Source organism: Carassius carassius, chromosome 27 (genome assembly GCF_963082965.1).
Source record: "Carassius carassius chromosome 27, fCarCar2.1, whole genome shotgun sequence".
NCBI lineage: Eukaryota > Metazoa > Chordata > Actinopteri > Cypriniformes > Cyprinidae > Carassius > Carassius carassius.
Genome location: NC_081781.1, coordinates 17,968,527 through 17,990,502, shown reverse-complemented (window position 1 = coordinate 17,990,502; position 21,976 = coordinate 17,968,527). Strand labels below are relative to the sequence as shown.

At 37.4% G+C, this 21,976-nt stretch overlaps 1 protein-coding gene across 1 annotated transcript in view; it reads right to left on the bottom strand.

The window, feature by feature from the left end:
* LOC132106929 (XK-related protein 6) overlaps positions 1-21,976 on the bottom strand; it is a 55,515-nt gene that overhangs the window by 2,380 nt on the left and 31,159 nt on the right. The window contains exon 2 of the mRNA XM_059513026.1: positions 761-957. Coding sequence (XP_059369009.1) covers positions 761-957 — 197 coding nt within the window. The remainder of the gene's footprint in view (positions 1-760; positions 958-21,976) is intronic.

The following is a 21,976-nucleotide window of genomic DNA, read 5'->3' as shown; positions in this document are numbered from 1 at the left end:
GACGTTTACCATTCATTCTGCTGAGCTCAGACTTCATGTTCATAAAGGCATCTGCACGGCTGGCAGTGCTGTCACCTCAAACGTAAGAAATGGTCTTACGACTCAGATTATCTGCTGCACAGCAGAAAAAACAGGCTCCCCACAAACACAGTTGATCATTTCAAAAATCTCAGTCAGGGAGGGCCTTATTCTCAGATTCATCCACAACTCAGCATTTTTTTTTTCCAGATGCACAGTATAAATTTTCCATGATGTGTCTGGTTTTCTGAAAGATTAAGATGGTTGTTGGATGTGTTGATAAATTAATACAACACAAAGCTGAGAGATCCAGTTGGCCATATACTATTGTCACTTAAAAAGCTAACCTAACTGCAAATTTTGGCAATGCATCATGTTGTTATAGAGCCTTGAGTTGCACTCATAAAAAATTAAAGGTACATTTCCAGTAGCATTTCTAATCAGGGGATGTTGCTAGAGCATGCAATGCATGTGACAAATCACCAACAATCAATTTGGAACAACTCTCACTACTGAAATTATTAACCTATAATTGCATTGTGCTACACCAAAATCACAAAATATGAAATCATGAGTAAATATATCTTCTGAAAGGTATAAATTGTGTCACATTCTTCTTGCCAAGGTTTCAGAGTAATCCCAGTGAAAATGATACATCCAAAAACATTCATCATTGACACACATAAGCAGTTCTGTTTGAAATTTCAGTGGTCTCAGTACAGAGCCTAGAGGCACTCCTTACACTGCAGCGTTTCTGCCCTGTTTTTCTGGATCATGATGCAGAGCTGGAGAACCAGCTGTGGAGCACTTTCCAGAAATGTCTCCAATAGACGGAGCATGTTGACATCGGCATACTCGTACATCATGGCCCAGTAGAAGCGTCGCTGGTTCTCCTTTTGTCTGCGGCTCTGGATTCCAAGATACATTGTTCTGATGTACCTGCAGAGGTGCAGATGCAGAAGAGAAGGAAAGAAGATATAGTATAAAGCTGGAATATACAGAGAAGGAATTTTACAGATTACATTTCAGATATAGAAAATGACAGTAAAGAAAAAGGGAAACAGACAAACACAAAACAAGGGGAGGGATCAGATAATCAGACTGATATCACAAATCCATTATGGATATACATCCTCTGTGAGTTTATGACCTTGTGGGATATTTGTATTCTTCAAACCAGTGTTGCGTTGGGGAGGAATTAAAAGTAGTGATGGTGCTACTTTTACATTTTTTTTTAAAGTGTGACAGCATCTCAGCTGTTCTCCTAGTAGTGTAGCTTTTCTTGTAACAATCTACTACACTAATGGTGTAGTGTGAAAATGCACTTTGCTGTTTTCTCACATTGTTGCACAAAGTTTTGTGACTGAGATAGCTAAGGCTAGCAAAACAAAAGAAGTGCTCATAAAAGCTTGTGTGTTAATTAGAGCCGTCAAATGATTAATCGCAATTAATCGTTTGACAGCACTAGTGTAAATGTATGTTTTTAGCCAACTTTTTCCTTTTCCGTAATTTAAGGGAGAAATTAGTATAATTGCATATACACTTATTCACATTTATAACCAAAGCTCTTTCTATTTTGTTGGAGATCATTAAACCATTATGATCAGAAGTCTGTCTGAAATCAGTCATGCGCAATGTCTGCCTGCAAAGTCATTGCCTGATAGGGCAATGAGGTAACAAGTCAGCAGCCTAAAGCTTTCAGGCACAGTCACTGTCTTTGTTATTGAGTCATTTGAATCAGTCACTCAACTGATTCATTTAACAACACGGCTTCATTCTGGAACAAAATACCACTACTGTGTGTTGCTCAGAGACACGACAGTTGATTATGCTTTGTCTTCTTTTGAAACTATTTCCATTGGTGGAGCAATAAATAAATAAAATAATAACAAATATTCTACATAAATATTCTTTTTGCTCCCAAACATTCACTTAACATGTTCATTAGGATATATTCTATGTGGTTTTGTTTTGCAATCAGTAGAGTGTGATAACTGGAAGTGGATGGTTATTCCAGCAAACATACAGACTGCTAATCTTGTCCTATCTCTTCTCATCCTGTGTTAAAGACACCACTATATACCATTGGGGACAGTGGCCGACGGGCGCCTGTCTAGGCAGGGATGGAGACAGTCAGGGATTGATTATCTGTGATCTTGAACTTGGATGATCTTCTAGAGCTCAACACCATGGATTCACACTATATTTATTGGAAGGCACACATTTCTCTCTCATTTCTTACCTAAAGCTCATTTATGAAGCTTTTATGAGAGAAGCTGAGATACTTTAAGAACATATGAGCTGATTACATTCAGCCATAATGTCAGGACTGAGACTTTGAGGCCAACAGGAGGTAAATGGGACTCACAGGCCCAGTATCTGAGAAAATTAAACTGCCTCCTAAAAAAAAGTGTAATGATATGACTACACCACTAGAGGGTTCACTTCACTGTTATGTAAAACAGGCTGTAAAACACAATCTGTAAAATCTGCAGACATTCAGTTACATAAAGGTGCTTCAAGCTGTTTTTTCTCAATACTACACATAAAATGTCCCTACTACCTTCCAGATATCATTAAATAGCTGTCCTGAGAAAACACACTTGTCTTTGTGATAGTCTACACATACCAAATAAATACATTTATATGCTATATATTTGTATATATAGTTAATTATTCAGATATAATAATGTCATACTATTGTTTGTTGATCTGATTATAGTAGTTTTATCCTTGTTTTTAAATTATATATTTCTATTTTTTTGTATTCTAAATTGTTGTGTAGAAAGCAAAACAACTTGCAATCACTCTGTGGAAGATAATGGGCATCTGAATAAAGAACAAATATACAAATAAATAAATAAAGCTGCAACTGAGAAATATAAAGCTGCAGTTATAAGAAATAACACACTCTTATGTCAACTCATAACTATTTTACATTAGGTGGGGACTTATGAATTAATACAACATAATTTGTGTTAAATATGATCTGCTTTCGCCCCAGTGAGGGTTAGATTTAAGGGTAACCGTTCATGCATTTTCTCAAAAAATAAAAAAGTGCATATTCAAACAAATTCATACAAAATTAATAAAACTAATAAAATTGTTTCATTTTCCCATAAGATCAAGTTGGAAATAAAGCTGCATAAAGCTGCAAGAATTAAATTCAAAATTGAAAAAAGTTAAAGCCAACCTTTGATTTTTTCATTCTGAGGATGCAACGGCTTCTTTACAAAACACATCATCTAATCAATCTTGTTTGAAAATATAAGCTTTAAGGAATCAATCATGGGTCCAAATGACATGCATTTTTGTGCACGTCAAATCTTTGTTACAGAGAAAGCAGTGTTACACACAGTACACAGAAATGACTATTGGGAAACACACACATTTATGCACAAACTTCAAAGTTAGTCACAGATGCCGTCCCACCTCCTTGGCTCCAGTCCATCACAATGTTGACGAGCATAATCTCCTGCCATCTCAGCTCTATGTTTCTTTCATGTCTGCTTTTGCCATTCTGTTCACCCAATATGTTCTTCATGGTTTACTCATCCACACCATCTGTAAAAGTGCACCCCGTCTCCCTCCTCTCTACCTCGCTCTGGACCACCGAGCTGTGAAAGCTGCGTACATTACACTGAAATCTACAAAGTCTCCTTTTTACTGTTTCAGGTATGGATTTTGAATGTAAAAACTCAGCAGTAGGTCCTATATCAGCATGAAAGGGGCAGCTTCTGCTTGAAGTTACTGTGACTTCACTTCTCTGGCTGCCATAACGGTGCCATCTGCTTGGAGCTACTTATACAGTACACTGAGAGCAGCTCATCTGCTCTGTTTACATACCAGCTACTGAACTACATCACTTTAAGCACAGAACATGGCTACAGCTGCTCTACAGTCAACAGACACACAATAGTTTCACAGATGCTGTCTGCTCCTTAAAACCTAGATTGGTGTGAAACTCATTTTCATGTTCATCCCCTTACAAAAGTAGTGACCAGGTATTTCATGTATTGAAAGTCAACTTGAACTAGCAACAATAGCTATTTACCCTAAAGCTAGTGAGCAATATAAATTAGCCTGTATATCTGTTGGAGTATTGGTGAACATTATAAACTAGCCACAGTCGCTACGTAGTAACCTAAAGCTATAAGTTCATTTCCTTTTTTTTTCTTTTTTTTCAAATTAATTTTTGGTGACGTTCTTTAAGTTATATTGTATACATCTAATCAAAAATAAAATGATTCTGAAGAAAAACAGGAATACATATTGAGAAACTAAAAAGAAAAATACAAATTTTAACGTCCTGTCGAGACTGTCCATCAGTTTTTTCTCTAATGGCCTAGTTGTCTTATGAGGACTGAATACTGTAACTATATCTTGCACATTTGCAGGTTCTTCAGAAAATGCCAGCTTGTCTCAATGACTTTTGGGAATCACATGCTAAAGTGTGCCTTTAGATTTAGAATCGTTCACCGGAATGTGTTTTGAATGGAGCGTAATCTCTCTCTGCTGCTCGCTGCTCTCATGAAGCTAATTACAACTATAATCATCTTTGCATTTGTTGCAAAGCTTAATGGCTTCAACAGGAGCCGGTAATTATGTAAAAGTAGGAGTAACGTTTGGTGGCAAACATCACTAACAACAGCAACAAAAAGACATTCTTGTGCGCACCGGCAAAGCACATTATGTTTCTTTGTGAAAGTTAATTCTTCAAAACAGCATCCTGTGCTACAACACATCTAAGCACAAAAAGTTGCAAGTGTTTTTCTCTTTTTTATTTAACATTATCTGAGGATTTTATGCCTATAAATCCCCTCAAGCTGTGTCCACACAGTCAGTGTTTGTATAACAAACTGATGTTAAGATGAAACTGAAGACCAACATACAGTGTTACTGAGAATGTGAAAGTAGTAAATAAAAACCATAAAAAAGCAGAACTCGACAAGACTCCAAACATAAATGTAAAAGACAATTTATGTGACTATCTGACTAAACAAGACTGACCAACAACAATAAATGACTAGACAAGAATAACAAACAGCAATCTATGACTAAACAAGACTGATAAACAACAACCAATGACTAAACAAAAATAAACAACAATCCATAAATAAAAAAAGGATGACTGATAACAACAACAACCACTCAGTAAACAAGACTAACCAACAAAAAACTATGATTAAACAAGACTCATCAACAACAACCAATGAGTAAACAAGACTAGCCATTGATTACACAAAACTGATCAACAATTTAGAACTAAACAACTAATCAACGACTAACCAACAATATCTAATGCCTAAACATCCAAAAAACTAAAGTAAACTGACCAAGAGCAACCAGCTATGGGTGTCTTAAGATGAGCATTCAATAAAAACAAGATCTTACAAGACACAAAGAAACAGCAAAATAAGAATAAAGATTAAGTACATAACTTTATGTTCAGAAATTAATCTTAACTACTTGCAAAATGATCTACATATAAAGGTTTTATACACATGAGAGAGCTTGCTTGCACTTCTCTGAAGACAGATGATGTGTATTTGTGAAAAGCTGTCAATTTATTGAAAAGAGCTTCACTCTGCTGTCATTGTATGTCTGAATGCATCATGCACAGAGCCCATTTACGCTAATAAAACGTTAATTTTATTTAATGGAGCTGAGCTAACACGAACTAACAATACACAGTTGTATTTTTATTAACTAACATTAACAAAGCTTATTAATAATGTAACATGTATTGCTTATTCTTAGTTTATGTTAGTTAATGCAACAAACAGTACCTTATTGTAAAGTGTTACACCATCTACCATAAATCTTGGGAAGTCCTTAGAAGGAGTTTTTTATGTTTGTTTTGTTTGTTTGAAATTTTACATTTAAATTTAACTCTGATATTGTCATGTGGTGTAATAATAAAACTATATATATATATATATATATATATATATACATTTAAAATTTTCCTACATATTAATGAACATCATTATTTAATAGCTCTTAACAAATATCATGCTTATTAATTCTTAAATATAAGGTGTAAAGAGGTAGATTCAAGCCAGTGCAGGTATGAACAGCAATTTTAAATTTACTTAAAGGAACAGTTCACCTGAAAGATGAAATTTTGCTGAATTGTACTCCGACTCAGACCATCCAAGATGCTGAGTTTGTTTCTTCTTACAAACAGATTTGGAGAAATTTAGCACTTCACTTGCTCATTAATGAATCCTCTGCAGTGAATGGGTGCCTTCAGAATGAAACAGCTGATAAAAATATACACAAGAAATAATAATAATCCACAATAATCCACAAGAAATCGACCCCATTTCACCCATTAATGATTAATGATTTATAAAAATGAGTCTATCCATAATATTGCTTTCTCCAGTGAAAATGTTGTCTCGTCTGAATCAGGAGCGAAGTATGCACAGGTCAAGCATTTACAAATGAAAACAGCCCGAAACAGTTCTGAACAAAACAGTTGATGTGAAAGGACAACAGGTGATGAACAGGAAATTAACTGATGGACTGGAGTGGTGTGGATTATGTGGATTATTGTGATGTTTTTATCAGATGTTTGAACTCTCATTCTGATGGCACCCATTCACTGCAGAGGATACATTGGTGAGCGAGTGATGTAATGTTAAATTGATCTGAATCTGTTCCGATGAAAAAATAATTAAATTTATAAAAGAGCAACCTCTGAGCAATAAAACGTCCCTCTGGGGGTGAAAAAATGTGAGATGGTGTGTCAAAGCTGGGAAGGTCAACTCCGATTTTCCATTAGAGGCTTGTCTGATTCAGGTGGGGCTCAAAGTGCCAGCCCTTAACATACATAATTTATCTTGCATTATTGTATGAAATGTAGCCCACTCATGAAAGACAGGGCTGCACTTCTCATGCCTGAACACAGCTTGAGCGATACCAGCAGAAGCCATGAATGTGAGCAAATGTTGACTGTTTCAGCCAGTATGTGCATAAGATCCATTATTCAGACCTATGACTTCTGACCTTTGACAGGTGTCGGTTGCTCCGCACAGGGCAGGAGAAGAGAGAGAGAGGAGGAGGAGAGAGAAAAAAGGCAAGTGAGGGGGCAGGGTGAGAGGAGATGTGAATTGGGTGAGGGGAGGGAGGCTATGGATCAATAGCTCAAGCTTTTCAAGAGCTGCATCATAACCAGAGCTAACATCTGGCATTCACTGACATTTTCTGTTAGCCTGGTAAATGTCAGGGGTGCTAACAAACAAACCCACCAGTATGCTCCTTGCCCCCCACACTCACATGCCCCTCAAATGTTGCAGCAATGTGAACCCATGAAACCCCACTTGTGTGCTGTTGGCCTGCGCTCTGTATCCTGATTCCTGACTTGAATGGGAGGAGCAAATGAAGAGTTCACTGGCAGCCATGTAAGCATCCTTTCCTGCAATTTAGTGCTTCTGATGACAGCATGAGAGTTTTGGGGCTTTTAGTTCAAGTGTGTTAGCTTTGAGCTCATTTACATGCTAATATTTTCCAACGCGGAAGTAAGCTATTTTCTTTGAATGTGCAAGACCTCCAAGACTACAGTATAAGAATAAAGTGCAGTAAATACAATTCACTGTTTGTGATTATGATAATTAATTAAAATAATATGATAAAAAGTAAAGGTTTGTGATATCAAGTAGCATAACACTTTATGTTATTTTTTGTCCATCTAAACTATGACACTGTAAGCTTCACAGATTCAAGTGACAAATAGCTCCACCCATTCACTTAAAATAAGGTCGATACAGTTCAGAGTTCAGAGATAACACAAAATTAAACTAGGATATAAATAAACACAGTTTTATTACTGAGCGAGTTCCAACAGGCTTATGAAAAGTTATACCTCTTTAAAGTTTTGGGGAGTTTTAGCAAATAATTCCCAAATTTGACAAATGTATCCTTTAGAAAATACACACATTTAAAGGTGCTGTATGTAATAATAGCTGCGTTTCCATTACCCTTCAAATTGTGCAAATTGAAATTGCAAACTGAATTGAATTGAATTAAATTCCTAACATATCACAATTTCTTTTACGCTCACATGAGGTGGTTTTTCAGGCAATAAAAAAAAAAGAATATTTAGCAAAAATGAAAGGAAGCAGGTGTTTTTTTTTGTGTTTTTTTTTTTGTATTTACAGGTCACATACGAAAGCGCCACTGGAGCTGATCACGACCACTCTTGACTATGCAATGCTTGTGTTCATACATTTAGTTCAGTGGCTGCGACATGTTTCAGAAGCGTTCCAGAAGCCGCTCTCCACACTGCTTCACTAAAGATACACGCTTTTGTCTCCTTCAGTATAAAATAGTGGCTATTGCAGTGGCTGTGATATACGTAAACCTACCAATATCCACTACCATGACTTATTGTGAGAGGAAAAAAATACATTTTAGATGCATAACTGTACTGTATGCATCTAAATATATCCATGCTTTAATATGCCTCTGGTCACTGAGCTTTTAGATGGATTCCGAGGCTCTTTAGGTCGGGTCGATAATCAATCTGTGATCTCTGACCCAGTTCATTTGCTCGATTCCATGGCTGCAGTATACTGTGTTTTCCATCAACTGGCAACCAGAGGTGTTGAATACTATTAGGTAAATTGACAGTAGGAGGAATCTAACAGACCAAAACAAAAACAGACATTCTGACATGGAACACACATTTCAAAGTTGATAACTGACTGTAGCATTGTTTTCCAGAGAAACAAATATGCCTCTCTTCTAGGAGAATGAACCAAATATATATATATATGTCTTAATATTTCTTGCACTCTTGTGCAATAAAATGCTCTCTGGAATAAGAAAATCCCCTCTTTCAAATATCATCTACTTCTGACTAGCAATAGCAAGCAGGATATCATTCACGACTGTGAAGTGAACAAAATGTGTTTTGTTTTTTATAAAAAGGGCCCTTTGATGTCCCACCCCAACTTTCTATTTAAATAAGAAATACTTAAACTCAGGAAAGAAAGATGAACTTGTCAAGTGGCATATTTGAGCACCTAAACCTTAACTTTCACTCACACAGAAAACCTTATCCGATTACAGTCGTTTCCTGACAGTTTACACAATCTCAGCATGTGCTACACTTGAAGAGCCTCATGTTGAGATATTTTAGACCTTGTGTCTGAAACCTGGCTCCCCTTGAGTTATCGGGCCTGAGATCATTGCATTCGCTCAGGCCTCGTTAGCTATCCTACATGGCCTGAACCGTTCCAGGTCACGTCCGAGTGCTCTGTGGGTCTGCCCATCTGCACCGCAGATACAGACCATTTCCTGATGCGCATGCGCCAGTGCTAATGACTAATGGTTCAGTGGGGCATGTGGTGCATCAGGTCATGCCTAATTAACTAAGAACAAACATTGTTTTGATAGAAAGAAAGCGTTTTCAAGAGATGCAAGCTTGTTCCAACCAGCAATTTTGATGAGCTTTCCTTCAGCTATACTCTACCCATCTAGTTCAGATGTCCCAGTTTGAAGTGTAGAGACAACTACACTTAGTATAATAACAATATCCAACTATATATAACTATAAAATCTATATATAAAAGGCATGGCAAAAAGCTTCCCACACATAACCATATTTTAAAGTGTCCTTCATTCTACAAAAAGAAAATATGTTTCAATAGTTTCAATAAAAATGTATCTTTAAAACAATAGTGCTTAACCACACTTCTAGGAGGAAGTCTTAAAATTATTTAAATTTAGTTGTTAACATAGCTCATCCTAATAAAAACTCTCAAATAAAAATGTACCAGATTAAACTGACATCATATTTTTTGTTTATTTTTATTACAGCATAAGCTAAGGTACTTTGATAGGAGGGCCTTTGATTATTGTCTTGGGGTCAAAAAGACTAAAATCCACTGCCCTAAAATAATAAAATAATTACAAGTGCCTGAAATTTTATAATAGTAGTAAATATTTCATTGTAGTAGATGTTTTTCCAGTGACCAATTTTTGGAGGGCTCTTAATTAAAAGCATAAAATAGGCTTACATTTTTCCCTTCTCAAGACATTCTCAAGACACTCACTAGTAAAGGTATTATAGGCCTCTTGGAAATGACACATTTCATGCCTTTCATGTATTAACAAAAGCACTGTCGGCACTTTTGAATATTACTGTATGCTAAAATGGCCTCCATGTTGGGTGTTTTGCATATTTTTGAAGTACCTACAGCTAATTGGTTGGAGAGATGTGTGGGTTGTGTGTGTGTGTGTGTGTGTGTGACAGGACATGGATGAGTCACTAAATGAGTCATTGAGCTGAGGTGAGGGGGACACTTTCTTCAGGTCCTCCACACCACCTGCTGAACGCTCCTCCAGTCACCCAGCATCCCTTTCTTTCCTTTACTATCTGTTCCCTATTGATTTATGATTCCATTTTTCTTCTATTCCTGGTTCTAATCATTATTTACCGCTCTCCGTTGGCTCTTTCCCTCTCCCTCTCTCCTGATTATTTGTCTCTGCTGAGGTTCTCTTTGATTATGCGCAGTGTCTCTGTCCCTGTGCATTTCAGGTATTTATAGCCACAGTCCTATTCACTGTGAGGGAGAAACACACAAATGACTGCAAATTAAATTTGAGCTTTTATGAAAGTGCGACAGGGCCAGATTTACAGCCGACCGGCCGTCTCTGGAGAAAGACAGAAAGTGTCTCCCATTACATCACTGGGATGGCAACAGTGAGGGTGTAAATGCTTCCCAGTGGGGTACAGAAAGCTTTCCATGTATCAAACAGTACACAAGTCTTTCATGATGGATGATACAATGAATCACAAAACTTGAGTAGGCCTGAGAAAATGTCCTCATCATCAATAAAAAAGCATTTATGTAATAACCTTCAGAAAACGGCTCGTTTTGGATCCGAGGGACAAGGTGATGTCAGCTAGCCCCAGTCATTTGCATAAACACTAGGGATGCACGATAAATATCTGCCGATGCGCATCTTGTCAGTAATGTCGGTTCTGCAATCAGCGGTAAATCTCTACACGTGCGTCTTTTCACGTTGAGCAGCACTTATTACACAGATCCATTGTTCACTGACAAGCTGCGCCAAAACCACGATTTTATATTTTGCGCAGCCTGTCAGTGAACAACCGCTCTGTGTAGTAAGTGCTGTTCCAAGTGAAATGATGCACGTGTAGAGATTTACCGCTGATTGCAGAACCGCCATTACTGACAAGATGTGCATTAAATATCGGGCGATATTTATCGTGCATCCCTAAGCCTCCAGAGCAAGACATCAACATTTTATATGCTAACGGCTGACACTTGATTACGTAGAATGCAAGTGTCGCATCACATCAAAAGCAAACAGAAATTACAATCACTGCCGCTATCTTGTCACTGAATACAGTATGCATATGTATGGTTCATAAAATATGACATTTATTCACAAAAACCTTCACTTAACATCATGTTCTCTTCAGTTTTTTGGCATTTTAAATCCCTCTGAAATCATATTTACTCTCATAAATATATTAATATTATGTAATCATTCAATAAGTAGATTGATAAACAAGCGAGTCAGTCAGCCAGAAGCGTGTGCAGATCAGAGGCGTACAGTAAATGAGATTAAACAAACCCACAAATTTATGATTTCTGTTATCAGTCTACGCTTAACCCTGACTTAATATTATAATTTAAATAGCATTTTGATTGATCTATTTTCTGTATTTTAATAAATGCTGCATTAAACAAATTTCAGGGCTCTGTATAGTTCATTACACATTAACATCGGCTTGGAACACGTTGGAAAGCTAGTTTTGTAGGGTTATAAAAATAACCTGAGAATAACAATAACAGAACGTTCTGTATCAGTTATTTTTAGGTTATTTTAAAGGGGCCATATTATGCTCTTTTACAAGGTCTTGTTTTGTTTTGGGGGTGTACTTGAACAGGCTCTCATACTAGGTTGTTTGAAAAAACACATTATTTTTCACATATTTGACATTATTACAACACCTCTCTCCCCAGTCTGGCATGAACGGCTCGAACGCAGAACCTGATTTTACCAAGTGAGACATGTTCCTGGGACAACATCTTTGTTGTCCCTGAAACAACATTGTGATTAACCAATCAGATTTGAAGAACCAGTTTATAGATTTTGTGAAGTTTACGCTTAAAATCACTGTTTGGTGCTTGTACATCAGTGTCATTCATCTATCATTTCCTCTAAATTTAAGGGATTACTCATGGTTAAGGTTAGGTTTAGGTGTAGGGATATGGTCAAGAATAAATTTTTGGAGTAAAATGTTGTTCCAGGATCAACAAAATATGTTGACCTAGGAACACGTCTAACTCAGCAAAATCAGGACATGCGTACCTGTATCAAATGAAGTACCACCTTCTGAAATACAAAATGTGTTGTGATTGGTTAGCTGGGCCAGTGTGTGTTGTGATTGGTTAGCTGGGCCAATGTGTGTTGTGATTGGTTAGCTGGGCCAGTGTGTGTTGTGATTGGTTAGCTGGGCCAGTGTGTGTTGTGATTGGTTAGCTGGGCCAGTGTGTGTTGTGATTGGTTAGCTGGGCCAATGTGTGTTGTGATTGGTTAGCTGGGCCAGTGTGTGTTGTGATTGGTTAGCTGGGCCAGTGTGTGTTGTGATTGACAGCACTCGGCGCCTGGTTGGGATATGTCATGCCCCTATCCTAGTCCCCCGCTGCGAGCTTCAGTATAAATATTGTGTCAAAATCAAATCAATTTGAGCACGATTTAAACCCAATGATTGTAACCACTCTAAACTCGTCTGTCTTGGGAAAGCTAGCCTGTCTCCTAAATAGTGATAACACTCGTTGCCTTCTCTAGTGCAGCTCAACTAAGTCTCATCCCATTCGTCGATATTTGTGACATCACAAATCCCAGAAAATATGCACTGTAGTCCAAACGAGTCGTTTCGTTGTAGTTTTTGAAAAGTAATTTCTGTTAAATAAAATATCTCCTTTTTAATTGGACTTTGAGCTTTGTAACTTTGCAGATCTTTTTATGCTCAAACAGCAACATTACAGACTAACTAAAGTTGAAATAGTGAAAAAGCATAATGGCACCCCTTTAAAAACAACCATCCAGCAACGTCTGGGAACGTTATATTATGGTTGCAAAAAATAACCATTAGGGAACATTCGCTATAAGTTATTTTAAGGTTATTTAAAAATAACCACCATGCAACGTTATGTGAACATTATTTTATGGTTACAAAAAATATAACCTAAAAAGAATCTTTCCCTAACGTTAGTATTTGGATCACAAAAAAATAACCAAACGGGAACCAAAAGCTAACGTTAGGGGATCCCAGCAAAGGGAACAATGGATAGTTTATTTTTAATGGCATTCTGGATCATGTTAAAGGACTGATTGGAGCATTTTGTTTTGTAAATGAGGCACAGTTTTATGGAGAGTTCATTTGTTGAAAGATGAGCGGTACTAGGTCTGACTGCAGCTGCATCAAAAACCGTAAGTAAATGATTTCATAATGCTTTGTCTGGAAATGTAGAAAAGGTGTTTTATTTTTTGATTACAGTTTTGTTAAAACACTCACATACAGAAGCAAGGTTGGGTTGATACTGTTTCCAACATACAATGACGTTCATATCAATCATAACAGTGGCCGGTTACTGAGAAGCCTTAAAGGACAAGCCCCTTAAAACAGCTCATTTTAGAGAAAAGTTCAGAATTAGGGTTATAAAGAATCATTTTTCCACATATTTATTTGTTTTGTGTGTGTGCAAAAAATGTTTTGCCATGCATGACCCCTTTAAAAAATGTGCTTTGTATTTTAGAAAGTCAATGCAACATAAACAAAAACATATTAATTGTACCTTTAATAGTCAAAAAGACATGCACAACTATACTACATCATAATATATATATATATATATATATATATATATATATACCCACATCTAAAATTTCAGGTCAGTAAGATTTTGTTTTGTTTTTGAGAGAAGTCTTTTATGCTCTCCAATGCTCCATTTATTTGATAAAAAATACAGTAAAAATATAAATATTGTGAAATATTATTACAATTTCAAATAACTGTTTTGTCTTTTACTATATTTTGAAATGTAATTAATTCCTGTGATGGCACAGCTGAATTTTCAGCATTATTACTCCAGTCTTCAGTGTCACATGATCCGTCAGAAATCATTCTAATATGCTTATTTGGCAGTCAATGCTAATCATCTGGCACTAAATTAAAACTTAAGTATCATCCATGAATAGAAATTACCTCCAGAGAGAGCAAAAAAAGAGCATTCGTCTATTTGTTTTAGTGTGTGTGTGTGTGTGTATGTGTGTGCATGTCTTCCACTGCCTCACAGCTCATAGTCAATGGAGCTGTGAGTCCCTCACGCTCTGATTCTCTTCATGGTCTTTTGTCACTATTAGCAACCGCCGCTCATATCAAAGCTAGAGTCTGAATCATATGAGTTCATGTTGAGGAGAGGGAGAAAAAAAAAGGATGTGGTCGATGCAAAAGGATCTTCGAACCTCAGTCTGTCAAAACGAGGGGCTGATGAAATCATCATCTTCTCTCTGTGGTAAAAACAGTCAATTTGTCAGATTTACTTACAGTGTCTGGGAGTCTGATGAAATCTGAAGCGTGCAGAAGTCAATGAGTGTGCTTACATTTACAACAAAATGTTAATATCAGCTAATTATGCACTAATGAGAAATATACACAAAAATAATTTCGTTTTAAAATGTGTGGAAGCCAATGTGCAGCTACATCATAAAATTGCAACTATTCCTCATAGTTATGAGTTAATATCTTCCCAAATGCAACTACTTCGCATAGCTAATATTTCCCAATATGGCTTTATATCTCAGAATTGTAACTCTCATAATTTTGAGTTAATATCTGCCAACATGGCTTTATATCTCAGAATTGTAACTCCCTCATGATTATGACTTAATAACTCACAATATCTCACACTTGTGACTATTTCTCATAACTGTGGGCTAATATCTCACAATACGACTTTATGTTTCTTTATGTGCACTGACATCACACAATGTTTCTTTGGCAACCAATATTACTCTTGATGCAAAAGATTTACAGATTTATTAAAATCTATATATATACACAAAATCGTTCAAAGGTTTCAGTAAGAGTCGGTAAGATGATTCAGCGTTGTTGAAAACGACATTAAAACAACACTTAAAAAAAACATTTCTTATTATAATCCAATGCTGAAAAAAGTTGTGCTGCTTAATATGTTTGTGGAGACTGTTTTGTGAAAACGTTTTTCAGCATTCTTTGTTGTATAGAGAGTAAAAAAAAATTGAGATTTAACTCTTCTGTAACAAATGTCTTCACTGTCACTTAAAAAAATTATTGTTTCATTGCTGAATGAAAGTATTAATTTCTTATCTCTGACAACAAGGCATAGTTATTTTGCTTCTCAAGCAGGGGTGAAAATCTCATCTAAATGTTGGGGGGGACAATAAACATAACATTTCTCACGAGCAAGTTTTGAAGGGGACACCAATAAAACAGGCAAGATTGTACTTGTGTACAGAGAGGAAAGCCTTACTATTGCATGGAGAACGTTCCATTATCCTTCTTCTCAAAGTTTCTTTCTGGTTCAATGAAAAAGCTGACTAAATTGACCAAAACATTCTGCAAAACATATTTTTTTTTTGCAATGTTTTTGAAGTTGTTTACAAAATTAAGCCACCAAAATACAATGGAATTTGAACTTAACTTCAACTTTTATTTATTTGTATAGCACATTTAATAGCAATGTTGTTGCTTCACAGTTATAATTAAAACATGCATATATAAAAACATTTGCCATGCCTAGCAAAATGAAGGCATACACACTCTTAGACATACATCCGCAAACAACTGTATAATGAGATCGGTATAGACGTGAAAGAGGGGAAAAAACAAAAAATAATTATTTATTACGTCAATGACTGATTTGTTCAAAAAGTGGATTCATTCAGTAAGGAAACACCTCCTCATTGTGTTTCTCAAAATTAGTGCTGTTACTGCTGTAGATTAGTTTTCAACTTTTTTCGTTGGTGAAATAGAGCTAAAACAGGCAATATGGTGCCTAAAATGCACTTAATATTAACTTATTGTTTATTCAATTTTTATAAAAATCTAAATCACATTTGTTATGCTAATATCTGGAGAACAACTGCACTCTTATTGTTATGTTATATTAGATTGACTATATTAAATGAAGTAAACCGACTAAATCATAGTGAACGCGGGAAAATCTAAATGCGCACCCGCGCTAATCTAATCTAACGTACAAGACTGTGTGTATGTCGGTGGTGAGGTGAGATGAAAATGGGAGCAGGCAGTGGACCAAAGCAATGTGAGGCAAAGCAGGGAGAACTCGAGATGTTTAAAACTTTTTTTGTTGTTGTTGCTCCGTTTGCATTGGTATTGTTTTACTACTTACACAATTAGTTTAACTATATATCATTATATTATTTACAATACACATATTTAAATTATATTTTAGAGGGGGACAACCCTCAGATAGGGGGGGTCCGGACCCGCCCGACCCCCCCGCGTTTTCCGCCTATGTTCTCAAGTAAACTTATGTCTATTTATTGACTATCCTTCCAGCAATAATACCTGATTCCCTACAAAAGATGTGTTCTGACAGTATGAGAGCACAAAGTTTTAGATCATTAGATTATATTCCCAAAAGATAATGTATTAGCTAATGTTCACTCCAAACGTTTATCCACCACTGCTGTTTGACATCTCATACCTGTTGTCCCACTTCCACAGCCAAAATCCACAGTTACAAAAAGTGCCTTAGATACAAGTCCATCCTCTCGGTCAGAAAGCATTTCTTGTTTCTGCCCTGGGGACCCATGAGAGCAGCTAATTGTGTAGAAAGTGTGGCCTTTTGAATCAGCGCACCAGCCAATCAGAGTCCACCGTGACTTTGCCTGGGATGTTCTGATTCTTCACTCGTATATAAATGTATATTCATGCCCACGGTGATGCACCTCCGATGCTGCGAAAAAGCAATAACAGTGAGCTAATCAAAGCGGGTTTTAGTTAATTTTTGTTGGCTGGCTTTTTGGATGATCATTAGGCTTTATGTCTTTATGTAATCAGTAAATTATTTCATGCTGAGACTTTCATCGTTTCATCTCCGATGCTTTCCGTGGAGTTTCATAACTAAACAAACACCGGGCTTGTGCAAATACAACAAAAACAATCCCTGAGTTTCAGAGAGACCTGAGTCCAAATAGAATGCAGGAGTTGAGTGATGTAATGACAGCCGAGTGTCCTTTGATTGCAAACAAAGAGAATATGGAACATTTTTGGCGGTATGGAAGACAGCGGGATTTTCTCTGCCGCCTTTGGAGCTTTGAGAACTCCCATCAACTAGACATGGGCCCACACTAAGCCAGGATTAAAAGAAAGCGCTTGACCTACTTGCTTTTCAGGAGAACGCTGCGGCTGCCTGTCTTTCCCTTTCACTCATTAAAAAAACACGTTGTGCAGGTTTATTCTATTTGGGACTGTAATTACGGCAGGTGGCTTACAGTTTCAGAGAACAGTCACGACAGCACAGAATCAATTGGAATCAATTATCAATACTATCTCCCGAAGGTCTTAGATTTCTGCTTGCTAGTTTAGTCAGTGGCAGCACCCACTAGCTGAGCACGCTAACTTACACGCTAGTGTCTGCATTTATGAGCAGGCAATTTGCCATTCTAAACAGTACGGTTTCATTGTGTTGCTTTGCACAAAGGCTGAGCGAAAAGGTCTCAAAAAGGACATTTTCTCTCACAGAATCGCTGAGGATACTGAAATTTGCCTATACTTATCTTGAGAAGAGCTTTGAAGACGGCTGAAAGAAATCATGTGTTTGTGAAAAGAATACTGAGCAAGGTGTTTCCTAAATAAATATATATACTTGTGGTTATAAGTTTTCATAGATTTTGCAGAATCTACAAAAAGTTAGTAGGAAAAAAAGAGGGATCATAAAAATTTTATGTTTTTTTTTTTAGTGCTACCCTGAGTAAGCCATTTCACATAATAGACATGTATGTCGTCCATGACATTATGAGGACCCCTTATGAGGAAATTACTGATGCCTTCAAAAACTAAACGGGTCATATGATGCTTTTTTAAAGATCATTATTTTGTGTATTTGGTGTAACAGAATATGTTGACATGCTTCAATGTTCAAAAAACACTTTATTTTTGTATTGTCAGAAGGAGGGACTTTTTCTACAAAGTCCCTACTTCTGACAAGTGCAGTCTGCTCTGATTGCAACTGACTCTGTCTGCAACTGACCCAGTGCATTGTGATTGGCTGATCACCACGAGCACTCGTTGGAAATATAACTCTCTAATTTCCATAACCGTGAGCATCATCTTTCAAAATAAAAGTAAAGACAGTTAATAATGTCCATAGTTTTTACCATGAGTTCAAGCCCGAAATGGGAACATAGTCACATGACAAGACACAGTGATGAAGCTTGTATGTGTTTGCAGTGCACAAGCCATGGACAGTTAAGACAGCTGACTCCAATGAGTGACCATCTCTCTCTCTCACATACACACACACTACGCGCAAATAATAATAACAAAACATACTTACAGTAGCTGATTCAGAAGCGCCAGATTGTCAAAGTCAGAATTACCTTCTCTCCTAGGTTCACGAAGCGGCCTTCCATAAGATGTGTTGCTGTTCTGTTGTAAGTAATCTTAAAGATTCCTAAATGCAGCTACTTTCTGAAGACCAAATAAAGTGTTTTTGCTTTCATACACACAGCATCTCCCTGACATGGCAGCTTGAACACTAACTGCGGTTACTGAAACCACACCTTCTTTATTTGCGTGAACATTTGGGGCGGCATTACACAAATCTTCCCACATAGTGACATAGACATGTGGGGGCGTGTTTGAATGAACCTTTTTAACCCTTTGACACGTACGATCACACCGGTGTGATCAGTCTTGGCTGGTCCCTGGAGCGTACGATCACACCGGTGTGATTAGAACGTTCAGTAAATCACGTGATCAACTGCTAAATTCAAAATTTCAAACTTTAGCTTTCACTGCTTTCCCGCTTTGACTGGCACTGAGCCAGAGACAGACGTGCTCAGCTACAATTATTATCACAACTGTTCAGTGTATTTTAATGTTTATTTTATGTTTCATTCACTTTAAATTACACTACACAATAACAGAAATACAGGTTGTTATTGCACACTCATATTTATAACAGTAAAAGAACATTTTAAACATGTAATATTAATATTTATTCAAGTCAAACACATACCTTGTAGATAACAGCTGTTTCACACCGCAAGTGTCAGCAACGCGTGAACAGCGGGTATTTTTTCAGACGTGCGTGCATGTTAATCAATGAGTGCATTCACTCCAGGAGCAGCGTGTGAGCGTCAAGCAGGAGCGTCGCGTGAGATGCAGTGAAGCGGGGGTTACAGTCATTTATTCCGGGAAACATGGATGATCTTGCATGTTGTAAATCCAGCAGGCTCTAAGTCCAACTCTCCATCAGCGTTGTAAACAAATAATGGCGGCGCCAATAGCCCGTCACGTGATAACTTACCGATCAACAAACATGATGTTTTTTTTCACCAAGTATTAATACCACATTAGGAGTTAACTTAAATATATTTAACGATGTTAATAACTACAAGTTTGTAAATATTTTGTATAAAAAATAAAAATATTTTAACTGTCATGGATTGCAGTCTTTTTTTCCCACTGATAACTGAAGTAAAGCTGACGTCACCGTTACCTCACAATCGCCTTTGTTGTAATTTAAAGACACAACTTTAATCCAGCTCACCAACATAAGAGAAAATGACAGATAATACATTTAAAAGAAGAAAACTGACAAATGAGGAAATTGAGGACATTTTTTTTAATTCTGATGAGGAGATTTTTGACAGCGAGGCAGAGAGTGACAGTGATGAGGATCTTCCCCCAAATCTTGAAGCTCTGGACAACTTTGAAGATGAAGAGATGACACCAGTTCCTAATGAGGCAGAAGAGATAACGTTAAACTCGTTGTGGAAGGCAACCAACCTTTTTTATCCTCCTGGCCCAGGCAATTTTAACAACCAGCACTGTGGTGTGCAAAATCCACCAGAATCACCCAGTGAGGTAAATTGTTTTAAATTGTTTCTAATGGAAGATGTCATGGGAGAAATTGTGGAGGAAACAAACCGCTATGCCTCTGACTTGCAAGAGAAGGAAATGAAAGGGAAGCTGGTTAAATGGGTTCCAACAAATATCCCTGAAATGTACACATTTTTAGTGTCAGTTCTCTTAATGGGTGTGATCAAAAAACCATCACTTCGTGATTACTGGAGCACAGACCCCATGCTCTTGACCCCATTTTTTGGGTCTTTGTTCTCACAGGATCGCTTCCTTCTGCTCCTCCGCTGTCTTCACTTTGCAAACAATGCGACAGCAGTTTCCAATGACCCGCTGAAAAAAATTAGACACATATTCACTGCGCTCACCTCCTCTTTTCGTCGCATTTTTGTGCCATACAGGGATCTGTGTGTGGATGAGTCTCTGATGAAGTGGAAAGGCAGGCTGGCATTTCGTCAGTTCATTCCATCCAAACGGCACAGATTTGGGATCAAGTTTTTTGTTTTGTGTGATGTGCTAACTGGTTATGTGGAGGACATGATCATTTACACCGGATCCTCCACTGACATCCAACATTACCCAGGACTTGGGATTTCTGGGTCCGTTGTGATGACACTCTTAGCACCTTACGTAAGCAAATGTCATGTTCTATATGTTGACAACTGGTACAGTAGTCCCACACTTTTCCAGCACCTCTTGTCACTTGGCACTGGAGCTTGTGGGACTGTGCGCGGAAACAGAAAAGGGATGCCAAAGTTCACCTGCAAGATGAAAAAAGGTGAGGTGGAATTCGAAGAGAATGGGTCACAGTTGGCAGTAAAATGGCATGACAAGAGGGATGTTCATGTCCTTACCACAGTCCATCCAACTGGTATGGCAGCCACAGGCAAGCTGGATCACCTCACTGGGCAACCAATGATGAAGCCAGTCTGTGTGCTGGAGTACAACAAAAAGATGGGTGCAGTGGACAAAGCTGATATGATGACTGGTTTTCATGAATGCACCAGAAAGTCTACCAAGTGGTACAAGAAAGTATTTTTTCATGTACTCGACACGGTTTTACTCAACAGCCACATCGTCTACCGGCAAATTACTGGTGAGAAATGGATACAAATAAATATAAACAAGATAAAAAGTGCTAACATTTTTAATTAATGTAATTTAAAGTGTTAACAAATTCACAATAATAAACAGACCACACGGTCACATACTATTATTTTCTCCTCACTTCCTATTGATGTGCTCTACTATGAGTAGGAAAGGAAATCACCTCCTTACAATTCAGGACCAACCTGATGAGAGGGCTGCTGGAGGAGTACAGCACATTGCGAGGTCCAACCAAAGGCGGGCGTCCTGCCTTGGACACTCCTCTGCGCCTTACAGCCAGGCATTTCCCATCTGAAGTCCCTCAGACCACTTCCCAGGGCAGCAAGACCAGGCGGCACTGCAAGGTCTGCCTCTCCAGCACACGCAAGGGCAAGCAGAGGCGCCTCACCAAGCACATGTGTGTGCCATGCAACACTCCCTTGTGTGCTGTCCCGTGTTTTGAGGAGTACCACACACTGAAGCATTATTAAGCCTGTAAAAAGTCCGAGTATATTAATTCATGATGATACATTGTTAATTATTATTTATTGTAATCATATTATTGTGTATAATAGTTTGCTTTAAACAAAACCATTTATTAAAAGTCAGTATATTTATAGTTTTTTGTTTAATATTTATTGTACATATATTTGTTTTTATATTTGTTTACAAAGCTGATATGATGACTGGTTTTCATGAAGCATTATTAAGCCTGTAAAAAGTCAG